This window comes from Balaenoptera acutorostrata, chromosome 3, assembly GCF_949987535.1.
Source record: "Balaenoptera acutorostrata chromosome 3, mBalAcu1.1, whole genome shotgun sequence".
NCBI lineage: Eukaryota > Metazoa > Chordata > Mammalia > Artiodactyla > Balaenopteridae > Balaenoptera > Balaenoptera acutorostrata.
In genome coordinates this window covers 155,340,065-155,360,030 of record NC_080066.1, presented here as the reverse complement: position 1 = coordinate 155,360,030, position 19,966 = coordinate 155,340,065, and the positions used below count along the sequence as shown (strand labels likewise).

The 19,966-nt window shown below is 45.6% G+C and overlaps 2 protein-coding genes across 4 annotated transcripts in view; both read right to left on the bottom strand.

The window, feature by feature from the left end:
• The window catches only part of TMEM63C (transmembrane protein 63C), a 135,863-nt gene extending 133,691 nt beyond the window's left edge, over window positions 1-2,172 (bottom strand). Inside the window, exon 1 of the mRNA XM_007184516.3 lies at window positions 2,085-2,172. The gene's annotated coding sequence lies outside the window, so the exon portion shown is untranslated. The remainder of the gene's footprint in view (window positions 1-2,084) is intronic.
• CIPC (CLOCK interacting pacemaker) lies at window positions 1,657-19,732 on the bottom strand. 3 transcript variants are annotated; one of them, XM_007184522.2, is made up of 4 exons: window positions 19,037-19,732; window positions 13,200-13,387; window positions 8,605-8,774; window positions 1,657-5,239 (listed from the first exon to the last, which is right to left on the bottom strand). In XM_007184522.2, the coding sequence occupies exons 2-4, from the start codon at window positions 13,333-13,335 to the stop codon at window positions 4,346-4,348; spliced, it is 1,200 nt and encodes a 399-aa protein (XP_007184584.2). In that variant the 5' UTR covers window positions 13,336-13,387; window positions 19,037-19,732; the 3' UTR covers window positions 1,657-4,345. The 3 variants fall into 3 exon arrangements, with proteins under 3 accessions (XP_007184584.2, XP_057399001.1, XP_007184585.2); XM_057543018.1 differs by lacking the exon at window positions 19,037-19,732 and adding an exon at window positions 18,943-18,965; XM_007184523.2 differs by lacking the exon at window positions 19,037-19,732 and adding an exon at window positions 16,997-17,145.
• Between the last annotated feature and the right edge of the window lie 234 nt (window positions 19,733-19,966).

Here is a 19,966-nt window from a genome sequence, read left to right as displayed (position 1 = left end):
CTGTAGGCACCCAGGGTTTTCTTTAAAATTTAATTGATTACTGACAGTCTCCGACTTAGGATTTTTTGACTTTATGATGGTGAGAAAGAGAGAGGCATTCTGCAGAAACCCTACTTCAAATTTTGAATTTTGATCTCTTCCCCGGCCTAGTGATGTGCAGTAGGATCCTCTCGTGATGCTGGGCAGCCCCCAGTCAGCCATGCGATCACGAAGGTCAACAACCGATATACTTACCGCCATTCTGTACTCAGACAACCGTTCTGTTTTCACTTTCAGTACAGCAGTCAACAAATTACATGAGCTATCCAACACATCATTATATAATAGGCTTTGTGTGAGATGATCTTGCCCAACTGTAGGCTAATGTAAGTGTTCTGGGCAAGTTTAAGGTTGGTTGGGCTAAGCTATGATGTTCGGTAGGTCAGGTGTACCACATGCATTTTTGACTTAGGATATTTTCAACTTATGATGGGTTTATCAGGATGTAACCCTACTGTAAAATGAGGAAGATCTGTAATTTTAAGCCTTACCTGTAACACAGATAGAGATCTTACAAATGGCTAGAGTTGGGAAGCACCACAGAGAGAACCAGTTTCAATTCTTTATTATTCAACTGAGAGGAGTGATACCTATAGAGGTTCAGCGACTTATCCAAAGTCACCAAGTTAATGAGTGACAGATGTGACAGGTGCATGGAGGTCTTTAGACCCCACCGCACCAGGCTACAATCTGCAATGATGTCATAAAAGACGAGGATTAAACAGACATGTTTGCAACGGGCAGGTATTTCCACGTACAGGAATCATGTCCAAGGGCCAGGGACGACAATAACAGTGCTCTCCTAAGCCTTGCAGGATCCACTCTGTGGCTCTCGCGTCTCTAGATTCCATCTCTTATGGGAGGGCGGTTCTCTATTTCAGGAGGGGCCTCTTCTAGCCATCTTTACTCATTTTTGTTCGTTTTAGTGGTCTTACAGCCATCTTTTAAAAAGTTACTTAGAAAATTGTGTAGAACAGAAATAATGCTGTAGGAATTAGACTATGGCAACCCTACAGGCCTTTAAATGATGATAAGCTTTTTATTTTCCCAGTGACTTAAAAACCCCAGGAGGGGTGTCCTGACTGACCTCGGAGAGCAGGGAAGACTACACATCTCCCTGTTGAGACTCTGTAGGTGAACCTTGATGAGGAGCAGAGCCTTAGGAATCAACTCGGAGAAGCATGAAGGAAAAGCCTTGGAGATGAACTTGCTAAGGACCTCTCTGTGGTAGAAAGAACTTCACTTGATATGGCTTTAGTTTATCCCAGGAGACAACTGTAGTGGTTCTGTCACTTAAAATTTCTGTTTGTGGAAGTGTCGTTATCAGATGGAAGAAATCATTGGATTGTATTCTCCTCTCTCTCCTCCCAACCTACCCAATATAAACCTCCATGACTCTAGGGAAAGTTGGACTATCCATTTGCCTTAAGAGTGCCTGCATCTCCTTTAAGTTCACACTGGTGAGAGTCTGTCTGAACAATGAATTTCCACAAGTTCAGTAACTAATCCCAGTATCCCCAAATGACACGAGTACATATGTATGAAACCTAAATCAATCAAACATTTACTCTTGATCTCACTTAGCATTTTAAGCAGTTATAAAGCCCAAAGGCCAAATAGTTTTCAAGTAAGTGACTTTTATTTTTCTCTGACATTTCACAGTCAATTTCTACAAAACTTCATACTTCCTCAAAAGAATTCACATTTGGTAAATAAATCTCTACCCTAAAGAATTCATAGCTGGAAAAACACTTCAATATATGCACGAGAGTTACTTTTCTGCTGAAGGAATCATAGTAAAGTCAGACAATACCACAATCGATAAAAAGCAATGAGTGTAATAAATTACAAATGTCACCAAACTCCATTCCCATAACCAATTCAATCAGCAGCTTTTTCTAGATGTTTCAATACTGCCAACACAATCTGCCAAAACTTCTCTTAAGGGTTGGTTTGAGCCAAGAATGGCTTTTAGAAAACAGCAGCTTTGCCACAGAACTTCATACCAGATCAAATCACGCATCACTAAAACCATTACTACTTACAGCCTTGTGAAACCAACGGAGATCCTTCAACTCCGAGGTTCCTCCATTTGCCGATCTGGCTTCTGGCTCCACATGTCTGCTAGCCTCAGTGGGTCTCTCCTTCCACGACCAGCTTCTCTAAGTGGCTTCATCTGCTTACTGCTCCACTAGGTAAAGAGCACCCATGCTAAGAGCCCAGAGAGACTTCCACACTGAGTTACAACATCAGAGAAGAGCTGGGGGCGGGGGCGGGGGGGGGGTGGATTGCTGCTTCTCCCTGTCTCTCAGCAGTGAGGATCAATGACGGCTTTCATCGTCTTTTACCTGACAGGAGGGAATGCAAACCTTAATCTAGGAAGAAGAGTCCAAGACGCATACAGCTCCACAGAGGGTTTTTCTGAAGGAATAAATTTGGTTCTCAGCAAGTGTGTTCAGATTTTTGACTCAGTAAGACTCATGACTGGTGCCCAGGCTGTTCTGAAGGCACCTGTTTCTAGAGCTTTGCTGCCAAACATACTCTGCCAAAAAGGAAGCTTCCTAGCATGGCATGCAGAGCAGAGCTCCTGCAGCACCACACAGATTCAGGAGAGGCAAAGGGTGTGGGCCAAGAGAAAAATATTAAAAGCAGCAGAGTCTGCTTAAAGACACATTTGCTCTGATTTTTGAAATCTTTCAGAAAGCAAATGGCAGGTAATAATTCTGCATTTACCAGGAGAGTCTAAAGATTTTACTGAGTTGTTTACTTCTAAATTGGTCATATCTGAATTGTACATGTTTGAGAACAAAATGCAGGCAATCTGAAGCCTTGTAATTTTAAAACTATGTTACAAGTTACAACTACCTAGCAAACATGAGCATTAGCTTCTGGCCTTGGTAGAACTTCAAGAACATTTTCCTTGCAGAAAAGATGAAGTTGGTCATACAGAATTTCTTACTAAAGTAACTGGTACAAAGATTTTCAAGAGGATGAAATTTTTAAATGGGAGGATAAAAAGCTGGCAACTTTACTACTTAGAAATCTAGTTTACAGTGAGGCTGAAAGAGTGTGCGTCATCTGCAAGTTCTCATAACACTCTCCATTTCTAGATGGACTTCACATAACCCACTACACCTTTGGCTTTGCAGCCAAATCCAATGCACGAAAGAAACACAGAAGACTCTGCTCCACATCACTGTGACATAAGACAAATGAAAACTCTGGATGTGGAAAGAAAATGGGTAAGAACGTTTCCCAATTTTTTGTGGACTTAATGTCATAACCTTATGATGATTTTAATTCAAAGTTTATCAAGCTTAATAATCATTTCTTTCCTCTTTTGTAAAAAAAAAAAGGGGGAAAAAAGATGGTAGCAGAGGGCTGACTTGCATTACACAATCGGGAACCATGAAGCTCTCTTTCAGGATTTTCACATATAAGAAAATCTTCTTTTGCATTGTTTCAAAAGAAGAAAGAGAGAGTAAAAAGCATAAATTATCAGAATCTTCCAGCTCTCAACCAAGAGATGCTAGCCATTTCTCCTTTCTTTACACTCTGAGTCAAAAAAGCAGTTCATCAACTGTAGCTCCAGATGGTCCTAAATCCATTCCATACTTTTCAAATCTGAAATATTTCACCTACCAGTTTAACAGAAATCTGGCTTATGATTAAAGTGTACGAGTTAATGGTACTACCCTTTCCCCTTGACTTTCGAGTTTAAAGAAACAAAGCTTTAAGTGATTAAGTGCTTGCATCCGAGGACCAATGTGTGCCCAAAGCATCTGAAAGCATTTTAGGTTTCCCCCAAATGGCACAATGCCTCGTGGAATGCAAACACCCTCCTCTTGTATTTTCCTCTGTGACTGAGACCTTCAAGGGAAGATCCACGAAGGGCTCCTCATGTCACCGACTCCCTGGCTTGGCAGGTGTCACTCTGTATGCTTGTCTGTGTCACTGCATCCCTGATGGCGGTGAGTGGGATGGTGGGAAGTGACAGCTAGAAGGGCCCCCCACAAGCATCTTTCCCGCTTTGCCCCGTGATCCATCGAAGTGCCTGCAGGCTAAGGAAGAGGGACTCGTGGACACCCAAATCTGAGGTCCTCAGTGGAACGGAGACAAAGGTAAACTGTGCACAGACCACAGGTTAAGACAGCAGCCAGGTATTGGCACGTGGCTTCGTAAGTGAACCGCTGAACAGTTTAAGTTTAAAAGGAAAGCTCTTACATAAGCTTTGGGAAACAGGAGTAGATAACGGTAAAAGAGTTAAAAAGAACCACTCAAGTAACAGGAAAATATGCCTTCTATGTTATATGTCTGGCTGATCGGAGAATGCTTCTAGGTCACTGCCAGTATGACCTGACCCTGATGTCAAAGACGCCTGCAGCTTGGCCCAAGCCTGAGGAGCCTTGCTCTTGGCGGCCTCGATAAATAGCCGGGTCTGCTCCTTTAGCTGGTCTAGTTCCACCTGAGTTGCCTGGTTCTGACGAATCAACTCCTTGGTTTTCAAAGTGATCTCCAGCAAACCAGATTTGTGTAGGACTACTAGGGTATTCTGAAAGCGCCTGTGCTTGCTCTGCTGCTGCTCTGAAAAGCTATCTGGACTGCGGCAGAGGTGCTCTGCAGCCCACAGAGGGGAGCTGTAACTAGCTGACAGCGGGGACAGCGGGGAGTTGCTCTCCATCCCATGCAGGGTACTGTCTGACGCACAGACAGGGCTGGCGGGGGAAGCAAAGGTCAGGCTGGGAGCTTTAGCCACATGGCTGCTGGACACTGGCTGAAGCGTCTGTGGACTTCCACCTGCCACCAGGCAGGGCACACCCTGAAGAGCTGAGTCCTCGGCAAGCTTGGTGCTGGGGGGCGCTGGAGTCGGGGGCCCGGATGGGCCAGCACCAGTCTTGGTCGACTCACTAGAAGACAGGCTTGGCCCAAGTCTCTCAGGACAGATCTTCTTCTGCATTCCACCTTCTCCTCTTTCTTCTGGGCTGAGGGAAAGGCCCCTTTTGCCTGGGTGTGGGGCTATTTTGGTGTAAGAGTTGAGAATGGGCAAGTAGTTCCTGGAGTCCGACTTTTTCTCAGCAGCGTGACACGGGCTGACAGGAGACGGTACGGGTGGATGAAGGAATAAGAGCTGGGGCTGTGCTGAGATCACTTCAAAGGAGGGCTGCACAGACCACGACTGGAGCTGCGGCGAGCTGCCGCCCTGAAGGAAAAAGCAAAGGAAAAGAGCAGCACACGACGTGTCACCTGCAGCTGTCCAAGAGGCAAAGCAAACGCTCAGATGTAAGTACCGAGCTTCCCTCACACACGGGGTAGCCCTTCTTAACATGACTGGAGGTGTGGCTTAAAACTACATTTGGGTCTGACATCATGTATTTTTTTGCTTAAGGGAAAACTGGAGGAAATAGCTATCTTTATTCAAGTGCTATCACTCGAGAAAAAGAAACTGTAGGAAGGTGAAGTAGTGACATAGTTAAGGTCACAAGGAAGGCAATAAAAGTATGGACAGGGGACTTCCCTGGTGGTCCAGTGGCTAAGACCCCACGCTTCCACTGCAGGGGGCGCGGGTTCGATCCCTGGAGGGGGAACTAAGATCCCACATATCGTGCAATGTGACAAAAAAAATTTTTTTAATAAATTAATTAAAATTAAAAAAAATTTTTTTAATTAAAAAAAAAATTTTTTTTTAAAAAAACAATGGATAGTACAATTTGCCGGCATAAGTTAAAATGTGCTAATCTCAATACTATAAAAGTGACTTCACACCAGTCTACCTTCATTTAGTTACATCTGGAACCTCTTTTACCTGAAAACAACTTTTGATTAAAAAGTTACATATTGTCAGGAGTCCATGGGCCCCCGTATTTAAGGCAATGACGCCCGACTACCACAAAGCTCTGCAAGGCAGGAACAACCACCGTGTACGGGTGCTTACCACAGGCTAGCACTGTGTGTGACGTGTCACATGCGTTGTCTCACTGAATCGCCATAATGATCCCATGAGGTAGTTATCATTTCCTTTCACAAACAGGAAACTGAGGCTTAGGAAGTTGAAATAACTTGCTTTCAGTCCCCAAGCTACTAAGTGGTGCAGATAGGATTCCATCCTCTGACTCTAAAACCCATCCAAACCGTTCTGCTACATTGCTTTTGTTCTATTACTCCTCAATTATACATTTTACTTTTTAATTAAAGTACTGATTCAGATAGTAATCTAATAAAGAAGGGCATGGCTACTTTTCTCATGTATTTATTCATTTAAAAGATGGACTCAGACTCTTTATTACAAGGACTTTCCATGAACTTGTCTCTAATATTTAAAAGCCAGTCCAATTCCAACCCAGGCCCAAAGATATGAGTGTAGATGAGGCTAGGCAGAGAGAGCCTGACAGAGGCTCTTACCCTGAGTGCAGTCATGTGATTTATCTGAGGACAGCGATGGACTCTGCTCCCACACCGGCACCTGATTTGCATACATTTCAGCTTCTTGGATACCTGCTTAGGAACTCTTGGCCAAGTTCAACTACAGTTCATCTCCTGTGCAAAGGCTGGGATGACCTGGAGAGTCCATTCTGGAGCCCTCTTGGTGTTCAAATATACTCTGGGATGTCCATAAGCAAGCAATGCTGGGCCTAGCAACCACACTCCCCCGTCAGAGGAGATACAAAAATCAGGGGTCTTTCAAAGAAGAGATCAGCCTAGTCCAGATCAGTCAAGAGCAGAACTTCAGGCTGTCCCCCTGCTCACTCATGCCATAAGGGTTGACCTACAAGGCAAATGGATCCAGAAAATACCTAACTCGTTGCTTTCCCAAGGTGATTTCGCTGGATTATTCTTCCTAATGCTATTGTTATGCCCACTTAGATACTTAGCTTATTTGTTCTAATTTAGATTTTACAAGGTACCATTCTTATTGAAATCACCTGAGGGAATACCAGACAAGATTTTAGACTTGGATAGGATCTCAGAATCATAGGGTCTTGGATAGGATCTCTAGAATCAATCCTAGCCTCATGTTAAAGATGAGGAAAATGAAGTTCACAGTGATTAAGTAAGTAATTGTGTGTAAGATCACGCAGTCTGGTGACAGAACTGGAATCAGAGCCTCAAAAGAAAAATCCTAAAACCAAGCAGCAATAACTAAGACATTATGCAATAAGCAGAGATTTTAAAAAGTGTATAATGCTTTTAAATTTGGAATGTGCTGGATTCTAGCATATGTGAGAAAACAAAACTCCTAGACTCCTCCATCAGGTCAGTCTGCCCCCAAGCCTCCTGTCTCCTGATCAAGCCCAGCAGCCTTCCCAGTGGGCCTTTGTCCTGAAGAAGATGGCTCTGCTGGGCCCACCTACTCACCCTGCAACTGCGGGCTGTTCTCAGCCCTCTGGAGCTGCCAGCCTCGCCCACAACAATCAACGAAGATGCCTAAGAAAGAGTGACCAGGGGGCCAGAGAGGAAGGCAGGGAGGAAAGAGCAGGAGACAGGAAGCCCCGAGAAGCACTGGTGGGGCCTGGACAATCTCATTTGGGCTCCATTTCATGTCTTTATTCTCTCGCCTCACTTCAGTGAGGAGAGCTGTGCTTCCAGCTGAGATGTGATCTGCCAAGCAAATATCTGCAAATTCTTTTTCCCAACTCACCAGGTTGCCTTGTTGAAAATCAGTTTGTGTTGTTCAGCAATAACTAGGTAATAGTTAAGACATTAAGGTCTCCTGTCAGGCTACAGCCACGTTCTTCTACCTAAGGGGGGAAGGTCAACAACATACAGCAGCCAGATTTCAAACTTCACTAGCTTTGAGTAACCTCATCAACGGGCCCACTCGAGGACTGATCTACTTTAGAGCAAAGTAGGGTAAGGTTACATGTTCTTTAAGTTCATGTGATTGAGTTGTTTGTTTCAAACACTGGGGCTTAGCTTAGATTTTTATCTACATCTTCTTTTCTTTCCTATCTAGACAATAATCACATAATTTGCATAGTTATATAAGAAAGCCTGAAACAGGGTTATTTTTCAATTCCTCAACAATGCTGTGTGGAGTCTGCTGGTATAGCCATACCTAACCCAAAGAGCTCCTTTCTCACTAATGACATAGCTTAGGCTGATTACTAAGAAAGTGCTCAGAATGTAACACGAGAAACAGGGAAATTGCCTCTACTTCTCAAAAAAATATTTCTAAAAGTCTCAGTCAAATTAAAAAGAGATCCTCTTGTTTCTACCTTAAATTCTGTCATATCTTAGAATGCACTATAGAAGTTAGGACATTTCTGCTTGGTTCCTTTAAACATGACTAAAGTATTCCAGATCACTTTGGACAAACTAGGGATACAGAAATAAAATAGTCTTACTGTCTGGAAAATGAGAACACATGTGATGACTCTTGTATTCCTTTTTCAAACACCGTCAGTAGTTGAAAGGACACAACCTCTTCCCAGCACAGAAGCACGTGTTGGTGTGGTGCCGGTGGTCTGCTTCTCACATCTCTCCTTGGCAGAGAGGGAGAAGCTCTGTGCACAGGAAGCTCAGAAACTCTAGTGTGCAAAGAAGTTACGAGAGCTCAGTCCTCCTCACCTGTTTGACCAGCACGTTCTTCATGACAACCATGGGGGCCAGTGTTGGGAAGGCACCGCTCGCAGGCTTGGCGCTCGGCCTTGGCCTGTCTTCTCGGCTCCAGCCTAAGGCGCTCAGCATGTCCTCAGACTCCATCTGCTCTGCCGAGCTCAGGCATTCAGAGCTCCCATCTGGTGGGCAGAAAAATGGTCAGTTCACTCAGGCTCTTAACCAGTCCTCCTGGGGAGCCATGGACCCCTTGAAACGGAATGGAACATTTGCGATACGTGTTTTTGTGAATTTTTCTGAGGAGTAGGTCTTTAACTTTCACTGGATTCTCAATGGGAGCCATAATTATCCCTCCCACCCCAAAAGATTGAGAATCACTGCCCTAGGACAGCTGACTTCCCTTCTAACTCTGTTACAGACAAAAGCCTGCATCCATTTGGGTTCATGAGAAAGTAACCGTCACCAGTCTACAGGAGAAGTGGGTAAAGCCTTCATAGTTAGCTCATCACTCTTAAGAATCTGTTGTTGAAAGGGAAGAGGAGTGTGCGTGTGACTTGGGGCAAGATTAATAAGACCTTTAGAGGCTCTGGGCACTACATGATGTAACAATAATAACAAAAACAAAACCAACCTATAAAACCTCAAGACTTACCTCCACGCTGAAATTAAAATAGCTTCCTCCTAAGTTTTCTAATTGTAAAATTCTGGATAAGTTCACCAAGATGAGGTTTACAATGTGTCTTTCTTTGTTTTCCTCCTCCACCCAGTTAAGCACCTCCTTTGTTAGTGTCCTAAATGCATGCTGAGTGTGCCCACTGGGGGTTCTGCACAATGGGTGATGGAAAGATACTCTCCGCCACAAAGAAAAGAAGGCTGCTCTAAGTGAAATCCATACAGAAAGGGCTTAATTAGCTCCCTGCTGGAGTAAGCCAAGAGACTGCAGTAACCCTGCCAGTGAGGAGTCTGGGAATACCCTAAATGCTCATCAAGAATCTCAGAGTCGTCTGGATGAGGCAGGACTGGAATGTGACTATAATTTAGAAGAGAGCAACTGTCAACACTTGCATTTAATCAGATTCTCCAAAGATGCTTTTTAGAAATTACTGGTGTTGGGGTCTTCCCCTCACTCTACTGAATTGATTTATCTGGTGTCCAAGCACGTGTTATTTTCACAAAGCACTACAAGTAATCCAAATGTGCACCTCTAGTTAAGAACTATTAGGCCAGAAACAAAGGACTTCAGAAGAAAAGTGCGTACCTTGTACATGTATCTTGGTTTCTAAATGCCATTCTGCACAAAAAGGAAACCAGGGCTCCTTGGAGAAATGGCTGATATCTTTGGCAGGGAAGGTGCAAGATGAGCCTGGACATCTTACTGTCCCAGAAAGCAAGGAAGTGCTCCAACACAAATGGGGACATGTCAAAGACACAGGCGCCACCTAGAAGGGACTCCCACTGACCAAATGTGGGACAATTTGAGTATCAAAAAGAATAATGATAATGGATTGACAAACAAAATCACAAAAAAATTCCGTGAATCCACAATGATGCTCAAAAAAGGGGGCAGAGGAGAGAAGTACTTCTTTAGAGAAGGCTGTCAGCTAATAAAATGTACAAGGAATGATAGAATTAGATCACCATTTTCAAACCACAAATGTTGTAATTGGTTCAGGCAAGGATCATCAATGGATGCTAAAATCACTAGTCAAGAGTTTGTTGGGGAACAGGATAGTCACACGATCTCAAAGTATCATCCCATAAATTGCTCATTAATTCCAAAGAGAAAAGAGTACTTTTGCAATAAAGAAATCTGGTATACACCTACTCCTTTAATCAGAGTGTCACCAAGAATAAGACACACTTAGGAGTCACCTTATGTGTTGCAATGAGAAGGATGTAACATCAAAAATTTAGTTTTCTATTAAAAAAATGTTTAGCCTATTTCTGATAATGGGGAAGCTATCAGAGAAATCCAGTGTGAAACATTCTACAAAACAACAGGCCTAACTCCTTTAAAGACGACAATGTTCCAAAAAAAAGAACGGGAAGACGAGGGAGCTGGTCTAGACTAAATAAGATTTAAAAGACAGGGACAGGGCTTCCCTGGTGGCACAGTGGTTAAAAATCCACCTGCCAAGGCAGGGGACACTGGTTCCAGCCCTGGTCCGGGAAGATCCCACATGCCGTGGACCAACTAAGCCTGTGCGCCACAACTACTGAGCCTGTGCTCTAGAGCCCGCGAGCCACAACTACTGAGCCCACGTGCCACAACTACTGAAGCCCATGCGCCTAGAGCCTGTGCTCCGCAACAAGAGAAGCCACCGCAGTGAGAAGCCCACGCACCACAACGAAGAGTAGCCCCAGCTCGTCACAACTAAAGAAAGCCAGCGCAGCAAAGACCCAACGCAGCCAAAAATTAAATAAATAAATAAATTTTAAAATTAAAAAAAAAAAAAGACAAGGACAATTAAATGAAATGCACAGCCTTCAACTGGGTTCTGGACCCAAAACAAACAAATATACAAAAAGACTAACAATTATAAAGGCCACTATTGGGACAATGGGAAAAATCTCAATATGGACTGCAGCTAATTAATAATTGCAAATTACATCACATCCCAAGGTAACTGGAACGATAACTCAGGCAGTGACGAAACCACTGGCACCTGGCCCAGATGTGGCTGAAGGTATTCACGGGCCACTTTCTGGAGCATAGTGAATTTGAGTATGAATTTTGATACTGCCTTATGTCTGAACAGCACAATACTTCTTAAGGCACTTCTGCATAGAGAATAGGAAACTTTCAGAAAAACTATCCAGACTTTGGGACGTGCTACAGAACAGCTGGCCTGACAGAACTGAAGTTATTGGAAGAAGTACCAAAATGGCCACAGTATTGAGAATAACAGGGGGTGAGATTATGGTTAATGTTTGTTTCCTTCTTTGCATGTACCTAAATTTCTAAGCTTCTACCATGAGCATGTATTACCTTCATGATATGAAAAACAGACAAAAACCAAACACGATATTAAAAGAAAGAAGAAAAAAGACACTAGGCCTGCAAAGTTTCCCAAACCTGTCTGATCACAGGAATCACCAGAGACACTTGTAAAAATATAAAACTCACATTCCAGGTCCTCCCCCAGACCCTCAATATCACAGTCTCCAGAAGAGGGGTCTGGTGATCAGTATTTTTAACAAATGCCTCAGATGAGCCTTATGATGAGGCAAGCTTGGGAAACAATTGCTAGAAGATTGAGAAAAGGGGGCTTCCTTGGTGGTGCAGTGGTTGAGAGTCTGCCTCCCAATGCAGGGGACACGGGTTCGAGCCCTGGTCCGGGAAGATCCCACATGCCACGGAGCAACTGGGCCCGTGTGCCACAATTACTGAGCCTGCGCGTCTGGAGCCTGTGCTCTCCGCAACAAGAGAGGCCGCGATAGTGAGAGGCCCGCGCACCGCGATGAAGAGTGGCCCGTGCTTGCCACAACTAGAGAAAGGCCTCGCACAGAAACGAAGACCCAGCACAGCCATAAATAAATTAAAAAAAAAAAAAAAAAAAAGATTGAGAAGAAAAACCCAAAGGGCTATAAACCTACCCTCCCTTCCCTAACTGTCCTTATTCGAATCCCTAGGACGGTGCTCTGTTCCTCTGAGCAACAGTCTATTTATAATTTGGCTTCCCGTGCAGCATACCTACAGGGAGAAAATACACCAATCTAAGGATGATAGAGTTCTAGTTTTCCTAACAGCTGCATTTCTCACTACAAATTAATAAATCAACACGGTGGACTGGTAAGTCTCTGTGGGCTGGATAATATAAACCTTTCTCCAGGAGAGGGCTCCACTCTCAGGATGCTAACCCAGCCAGAATCCCCCGGCATCACCCCTCTGCATCCCCTGGGCCAAAATGTTGACACTAGAGCCATATTTAAGCCACTACTCTCAGACCTGGAAATAAAAAAGCCTCGGCACAAAATTAAAAGATTTACTGGGTATGCAACTAGTCCTTTCAGATGAAGTATAAGACAAACCAATAAGGAAAACTGTCTTGCTTTCTCGTCTCTAACAGATACTCAAGTTTGGAATTGGGCCAGGAGGCTCATAGTCCAAATACAAAAGGCACAAATACTGGCAGGGATGGGTTATGGGGGGAAATGTTTTTAAACACAGCAAATACTTTCTCAGCAAAAAAGTTATCTTAACAAATTATATACTACTTTTGTTTAATTTGTTATATGTGGTGACAACATGCAGGTTTTCTTCCCTAGAATGTAACTATTCCTATGAAAAAGGAGGTAAGACAATAGAATTATGAGTATTTAAATATATTTTTCCAGTAACCACTTGCCACAGTTGGAAATATAAGATTTAAAGTTGAGAGTCTAAGTGGAAAAAAGATGTCAAATCATTCCTTCAGAACTAACCCCACCATGACTGGGATGAGTACCCCGCCATATGGCAACAGAATTACCATTTGAAGAGATCAGAAAACTATTTCTCCTGTGGGTGAAATCTTCCCATCCTTATCACACAAATGAGTTTTTACGGAGGACGTTTTTCAGGCAAATCATTCATTACAATGTAGAAATGATAAGGTATTTTTAACCTGAAAATCCAGAGTCCTTATCTGATTCAGCAGCTGCCATGCCGAGTTGACGAGACACTTTTTTCATCTCTGGGCCTTTGCTTAGTTTGGCTGAGAGCCTTCTAGAGCCCTCTCTGGATGGGTTCTTCCTCTCCATGTTTTACTGGGCTGGAAGTGCATTCATCAGTACTCTTTTCATCTGGACTGCCCTGTGAAAAACAATCACATAAGAAGTCATTGCCTGAAGAGCTGAGACAGGTGAGGCAAATGGTGAGTAAACTAAGGGCAAAGAACACCGGTGCGCCCACTTGCTGTGTGTGCACTTTCTCAGCGGTCTCAGCTGACAAAGGCTACAAGTTTACTCAACAGTAGAATGGTTTCCACCCAAAAGGAGGTTCACTGTCCTCTCACTGCCCTCTAATTCCATTACAAATGCAAAGCACACAAACCACTTTCTCAGTGGAAGCTTTGTAAACTGCTAACAAAGACACATTTGATTAGGCTTTCTGGAATGCTCCCTGAGGGAGGAAAGCAGAGGGGATGCCCACCTCGGACCAGGCTTGCTTCCCAGGATACATCTGCAGGCCCCGGACTTTCTGCCACCTCCCAGAGTGTAGTTTCTCAAATTAACTTTCCACTTCTTTGGATGAGGTAGTGAACAGAGTAAAAACAACTCCTTATATATGCATGCTACATTTTGGCTTAAAAAGCACTTCTATGCACACATAAGACCATATATAATAGTGCTTTGATTCCACAAACGCCCATAACATTATTGCTGTTAAGGTTCTTTCCTTGAGCCTCACAATGTCCTCCTCAGTTGCTATCCCATTTTTCAGAGGAGGAAGTTGAGGCTCAGATAAGTTACATTCAGTCATTTAAAAATATTTATTGGACTTCCCTGGTGGTGCAGTGGTTAAGAATCCGCCTGCCAATGCAGGGGTCACGGGTTCAAGACCTGGTCCAGGAAGATCCCACATGACGCACAGCAACTAAGCCCGTGCACCACAACTACTGAGCCTGCACTCTAGAGCCTGTCAGCCACAACTACTGAGCCCGTGCGCCACAACTACTGAGCCCATGCACCACAACTACTGAAGCCCGTGCGCCTAGAGCCCGTGCTCCGCAACAAGAGAAGCCACGACAATGAGAAGCCCGCGCACTGCGACGAAGAGTAGCCCCTGCTCGCCACAACTAGAGAAAGCCCGTACGCAGCAACGAAGACCCAACGCAGCCAAAAATAAATAAATAAATAATTTAAAATAAATAAATAAATAAAAATATTTATCAAGTGCCTGCTATGAACCAGGCATCGTGCTAGGAATGGGGGTTTAGAGTGAATCAAACAGACCTGGTCGCCCACTTCCTGGAAAGAAGCCTAGATTTGATCCAGTGACACACAGCTAGTCCAAAGTAGATCCAGAACTAGGCTAACAGTGCAAAGTATGGGAGCAACGAGCCCTTCAAGATATTTTAACAAGGCCCTCTGAATCGCCAAGGGATGCCAGCTGTAAGGATACTGCAGGGATAAAGAGAACAGGGGACCAACAGGGAAAACAGTAATAATAATGGAACTGCAAAGTGCGATAGTCTGAATGTTTGTGTCCCCCCAAAATTCATATATGAAATCCTGACCCCCAAAGATGATGGTATTAGGAGGTGGGGCTTAAGTCATGAGGGCTTCACCTCATGGGATTAGAGCTTTACAAGAGGCTCCAGAGAGGCTCCCAGCGCCTTCCACCGCAGTCAGTGAGAAGTCTGTGACCTGGAAGAGGGCCTTCCCTGGACCGTGCTGGCACCCTGAGACTGGACTTTCAACCTCTAGAACTGTGAGAAATAAATTTCTGTGGCGTATAAGCTACCCAGTCTGCGGTATTTTGTTATGACAGCCCACATGGACTAAGATAGTAGGTTTAAGCAACACCCAGTGAGTGGCGTTTTTGTTCACAATCCATTCTCGACTCCATCCATTTGTCCTTCTGAGTAGAGAGAAACATGGCCCCCTGCCAAACAGCACTGTATCTGAAATACCCTGAAAATGCCGAGTGTGAACATTGCTGCTAATACAGGATCTAGGGAAGAACATTAACCACTCCGGAAGCAGAGGAGGGATTCAATATAAAATTAAACAGAAGACAAGGAGGTTTACAGGCATCCCTGCGAAACCCTCTTGCTCATACTTTTGCATACAGTAGAAGTGGACTAAAGGGAATGCACACTGATCAGAATTTTAAACTCAGTTCCAAGTAAAAATTATTTTGTACCATATCTAACTCATTTAAGGGGACTGGCTTCCCCACTCAACCCATGTCAACCAAGCACTCTTTGACAGAGCACGTTTAGTACGATGTGCACGAAAGATAAACAATGGCCCTGTCACATCTTGCATGGCACTATGCAAAAGCACATCTCTCTACTGGACGGCTATGAAGTTTGACAGCATGGACAATCCAGTTTAAAAAGCAGAATAAAATGTAAAACTATCTCTAGTTAAATCAGGATCCTTTTGTATGAAACCCAACAAATGTACATAGCTTCATTTTCCTGAAATAATACTGTCTGAAAGTGAATAGAGGGCTCTTTCAAAAATGGAAGCAAACATCGGTGGTGGACGGGCAATTAGACTTAATTCAAGTCTGACCCTACTATTGACTTAGATTAGGAAGATAGCTCATGTTAGTTGCAACTAATTAAGACCTTGACAAAGTTTCACATTATCTTATGAAATGGATTATTACACAGGCATTTTAGATAAAGCACTCCAACTTCTACAATCCTTGTGACAAGACAATGAACAAGGTCTTGCTACTGTTATTAAAGTGTAGTCAATGGAGCTACAGAAAATACACAGGAATTTATCTGGCTCATCTGAGAATAGGACAATATTGGTTGTGGAATCAAAATGCTGAAACGTTGACGTTAAAAGGAGAACAGATGCTAAAATTTTAGATCCTGGGGAATTGGTGGCAACTGGAAATAAAGAATGCACATAATCTACTTTAGAATAGTAAACTGAGTGCTTTGGATGTGGAAGCCTCTGTCCTAAGTAAAGTTCTCTTCAAGCAGCAGATAGTCTTAGTGTCCCAGGGAAGTTCAAGTGGGAAAGAGAATGAAGGGCTACGTGCCAACTTGACCTATTCTCCCTGAAAGAGGCACTTCCCTCCTGGGAGTGATGCTGAGGACGTCAATTAGCCAGTGAACAACAGACCCATTCATACACAGCACCAGACGAGGCCCTCGACAAGAGAGAGGCAGAGTGATGGCATTTACTACTGGTGCTCTCAAACCCAGGGCCACACCAATAGCGAAGTTTGAAAACCTCAAGATTTTTTTTTGCCTCTTCAGTATTATTTTACAATAAAGTTGGATGCTCATAAGCTGACCAGGGGTTGAAAATGGGTTACCAAGCTCATACCCACTGTGCCATCTCTGCTCCCTGGCACAAACTGGAAACCACTACAACTGCCTTACAAACATCTTAGATCCTCACGAGCCTAACTCTGCATTAGGACTCCAAGTTAAGCTTGGACTGACCCGAAATGGGCCTCTTACAAGCACACATGTAACACACTGTCCAAAAGGTTCCCACAGAGAACAATATACACTAAAACTCACAATGGAAAGTGAATCAATAAATCTAGAGGTTTACGTAAATAGGTATAAGATAAAATTCTAACAAGTGCTCCACAGCACTTGGTTCTTCTATTTATGCACTTCTTACATTAGAGTCTAATTATCTGTTCGTCTCTTCAACCTCAAGGGTTGTCTTTTCATCTTTGCAACCTCAGCGCCCAACAATTAATGTGTGAGGTACTCACAGAATAATAAATTCCAACAACTCTTCTGTCGTGCTGAGTCTTGCTGACAGCCCTAGCAGCTGAGCTGTCACCAAAATACCTGAACACCTTGAAGGTCAAGAGTCTGCATTTCCAAACACCATGGTCACCTCGGGTCCAGGTCTGGTCTCCTGCAGGAAACAGGTATCTCATCCACCCCTTATTCTAAGCTGAAACCTCAGGGGTAAATCCAGCAACCAAATTAGAGGTTGGTCTAATCCACAATCTCTATGGAGATTTAGGCCTACGAGAAAAAGGAGACCCAAGGTGTACAAGGGAAGGATCTGAAATGCTGCTCACAGATCTCTCCTTTTAGATACTTGGCAACTTTCCTGAGAGCTCAAGTTCTTTTAAAAATGTGTCATGTGGGCTTCCCTGGTGGCGCAGTGGTTGAGAATCTGCCTGCTAATGCAGGGGACATGGGTTCGAGCCCTGGTCTGGGAAGATCCCACATGCCGCGGAGCAACTAGGCCCGTGAGCCACAACTACTGAGCCTGCGCGTCTGGAGCCTGTGCTCCACAACAAGGGAGGCCACGATAGTGAGAGGCCCGCGCACCGCGATGAAGAGTGGCCCCCGCTTGCCACAACTGGAGAAAGTCCTCGCACAGAAACGAAGACACAACACAGCCAAAAATAAATGTAAATTAAAAAAAAAAAAAAAATGTGTCATGTGTTTAACAGGCATGCATGGACAGAGGTGTGAGGTGAAAGCCGAAGCAGAGGCTTAAATACAGTAAAGTGACAAGGCCATAGAAAATTAAGACCTTACCACCCAGAAAGCCATGAGTAATTGCTGGAATTATAAATACATTACTAGGAATTATAAATACATTACTAGGTTTTCTCTGAAGTCATTTTCTCTTGGTCTGCATATTCGGAGATACCATTCTGGGGGAATGTCTGTGGATTTTTTAACAAAGGAGGAAAAAAACCCCATCTACCTAAATCTCTAATATTCATCTTCCCCTTCACATCCATTTCCATGCTCCAGCTTGGCTGCAAATTCATGTCAAAGATCCTGAACATACAATGTCCTCTGTTTGGAACCTGGTATGGCAAACTCCACTCTCCTCTTTCAAAGAGGAGATAAGATTAGAGAACTTCCTCAAATCCCCTGCTTGGAGAAGGGTTCACAGTTAACAGTGCCCACCCACCCCCCATTCGCACCAGCCCACGATACATCTGTGCCAGACAGCAGGAGAGCCCTCCAGGCATCCACCAGCCTGCCAGCTCAGCAGGGCAGAACTGGGCAGACCCTAGGACTGTGCTGTGACTGGCATACCACCAGCCTCCCAGGGCAAACGCCCAGGCAACGCTTACTGCCAGGACTTGGGCAATAACAGGGAACCTGGCTGCGGCCTGTGCCCTGGGCCTGGATCAGAGCTCCTCTGAACCCGCCCACACTAACCACTAACTCCTTACTTGGCAATGCCCACCTTCTCTCCCACCTCCCCACCCCCTGGCACCACGCCTGGCAAGCTGGTCACCCAGGGGAAAGAACCAGTAAAGTGGGTGACAGCAAGTCTCTGAAAAAGACAGCACACCTGTGCCCCGGGCCCAGACAGAGCACTACCCCTCATCCCCAAACGGGAGGCCCAGGACCCTCACAGGGTTACCAGCACCCGCGCCCACTCACCTGCCCATTCCCTGCCCCTCTGCTCCCAGCACGGCGGGCCTCCAGGCGCTCCCCCGCCGGGATGCCCAGCCGACTGCTGCCCCCAGGGCTAGACCAGGGCTCACCCGCCCTAACAGTCTTACCCCGATTGCTCCCCACACACAGCCCCCTCCTCACCCGCGACCTCCTCTGCCACGCAGTCCTGACCCTCGCAGCAAAACCGACCAACTAAATGGGGGAGGAACGCACCACCCCCTGCTCCCATCATTTGGCCCTCTGTCCCCCGAAAGTCCCGGCTCTGCCTCTTGCCTACCTTGCTTCCCTTCTTCTCTCCCCTACTCCCACTTCCTTTTCCCACGCTCCTCGCCCAAACCCTCCCCCTTCACCCTCAGCCCTCCTTTTCTCACCTAGGATCGGGGTCGCCGCTCCGCGACCGGACGACCCGCGAGTAGAGTGGCGCATGCGCGAGCCCGGCCCCGCGGCTCCATGACAACCCCGTCGTCGTCGGGTCTCAAGCTATCCCCCAGTCCTCCCGCCCATTTCTCCTCCCCCCAGCCTCCGCGACTGCTTTCGCCAGCCACGTGACACGGCTCGGATGACCCGGCACCACCGAGACTGCTCGCTGCTCTCCTAGAAGGGCCCTCGGCGGCGCCCGCTGTTTCGTCTCCGCCGGAAGACGACGTCGGCACGCCTCTCAGGGAGGCGCGGGCGTCCTTAAGAGGTCGGCGCGCTCTCCGCGGAAGGTGGGCGTCTCTATGGTTGGTTCTCCAGGCCCAGCCGCCATTTTGTACGGGGATCTTGAGCAACGAGCTGCTGGGGGGCGTGGTTCAGAGGCGGGGTCCGGAGAAGCCGCGGCGGGCCGGCTTCTAGCGGACAAGGCAGGAGGAGTAATTGTCCCGGGGGCGTGGGTGGAAGTCGGTCGGGGGAAACAGCTCTCTCAGTTTGTACACCGGCACGCCGTTAGTGTTGTTAGGGTTGGGGACCGGGACAGGCCATGCTCACTTGCACGCGAGCCCGTGCGGAGGCGGCCGGCGTGGGAGGGGAGGCTGGCAGCCTTGCCTTGTCTCGGCCCGAAGGAGGCTTGCCCGGACCGCCCGGCGCGCTGCTCACTTTGTTGCCACGCCTGTCGGGGCGGTTGGTTTGCGTCCCCTACCATCCCTCCAGACGGTGCTTCACGAGGCAGGGACGCAATCAGCATTTCTTGTGGGATGATTTCATGTCATTTGATGTATGACTCACTTTGTCCTGTGCGACTGACCGAGATGTTGAGTTTCACATGGATCCTGTTTCTCACGCCAGTTCTTGAAGTGTCACAACGAACACACTAAAGAAAAAAA

Excerpts from the sequence above, each read along its gene's own strand:
- CIPC (XM_007184522.2), bottom strand. The coding sequence starts at position 13,335 with ATGGAGAGGAAGAACCCATCCAGAGAGGGCTCTAGAAGGCTCTCAGCC. Across the intron at positions 8,775-13,199 it reads TAAGGACTCTGGATTTTCAG|ATGGGAGCTCTGAATGCCTG; the intron begins GTTAAAAATACC and ends TCTGCCCACCAG. Across the intron at positions 5,240-8,604 it reads AGAACGTGCTGGTCAAACAG|GGCGGCAGCTCGCCGCAGCT; the intron begins GTGAGGAGGACT and ends TTTTTCCTTCAG.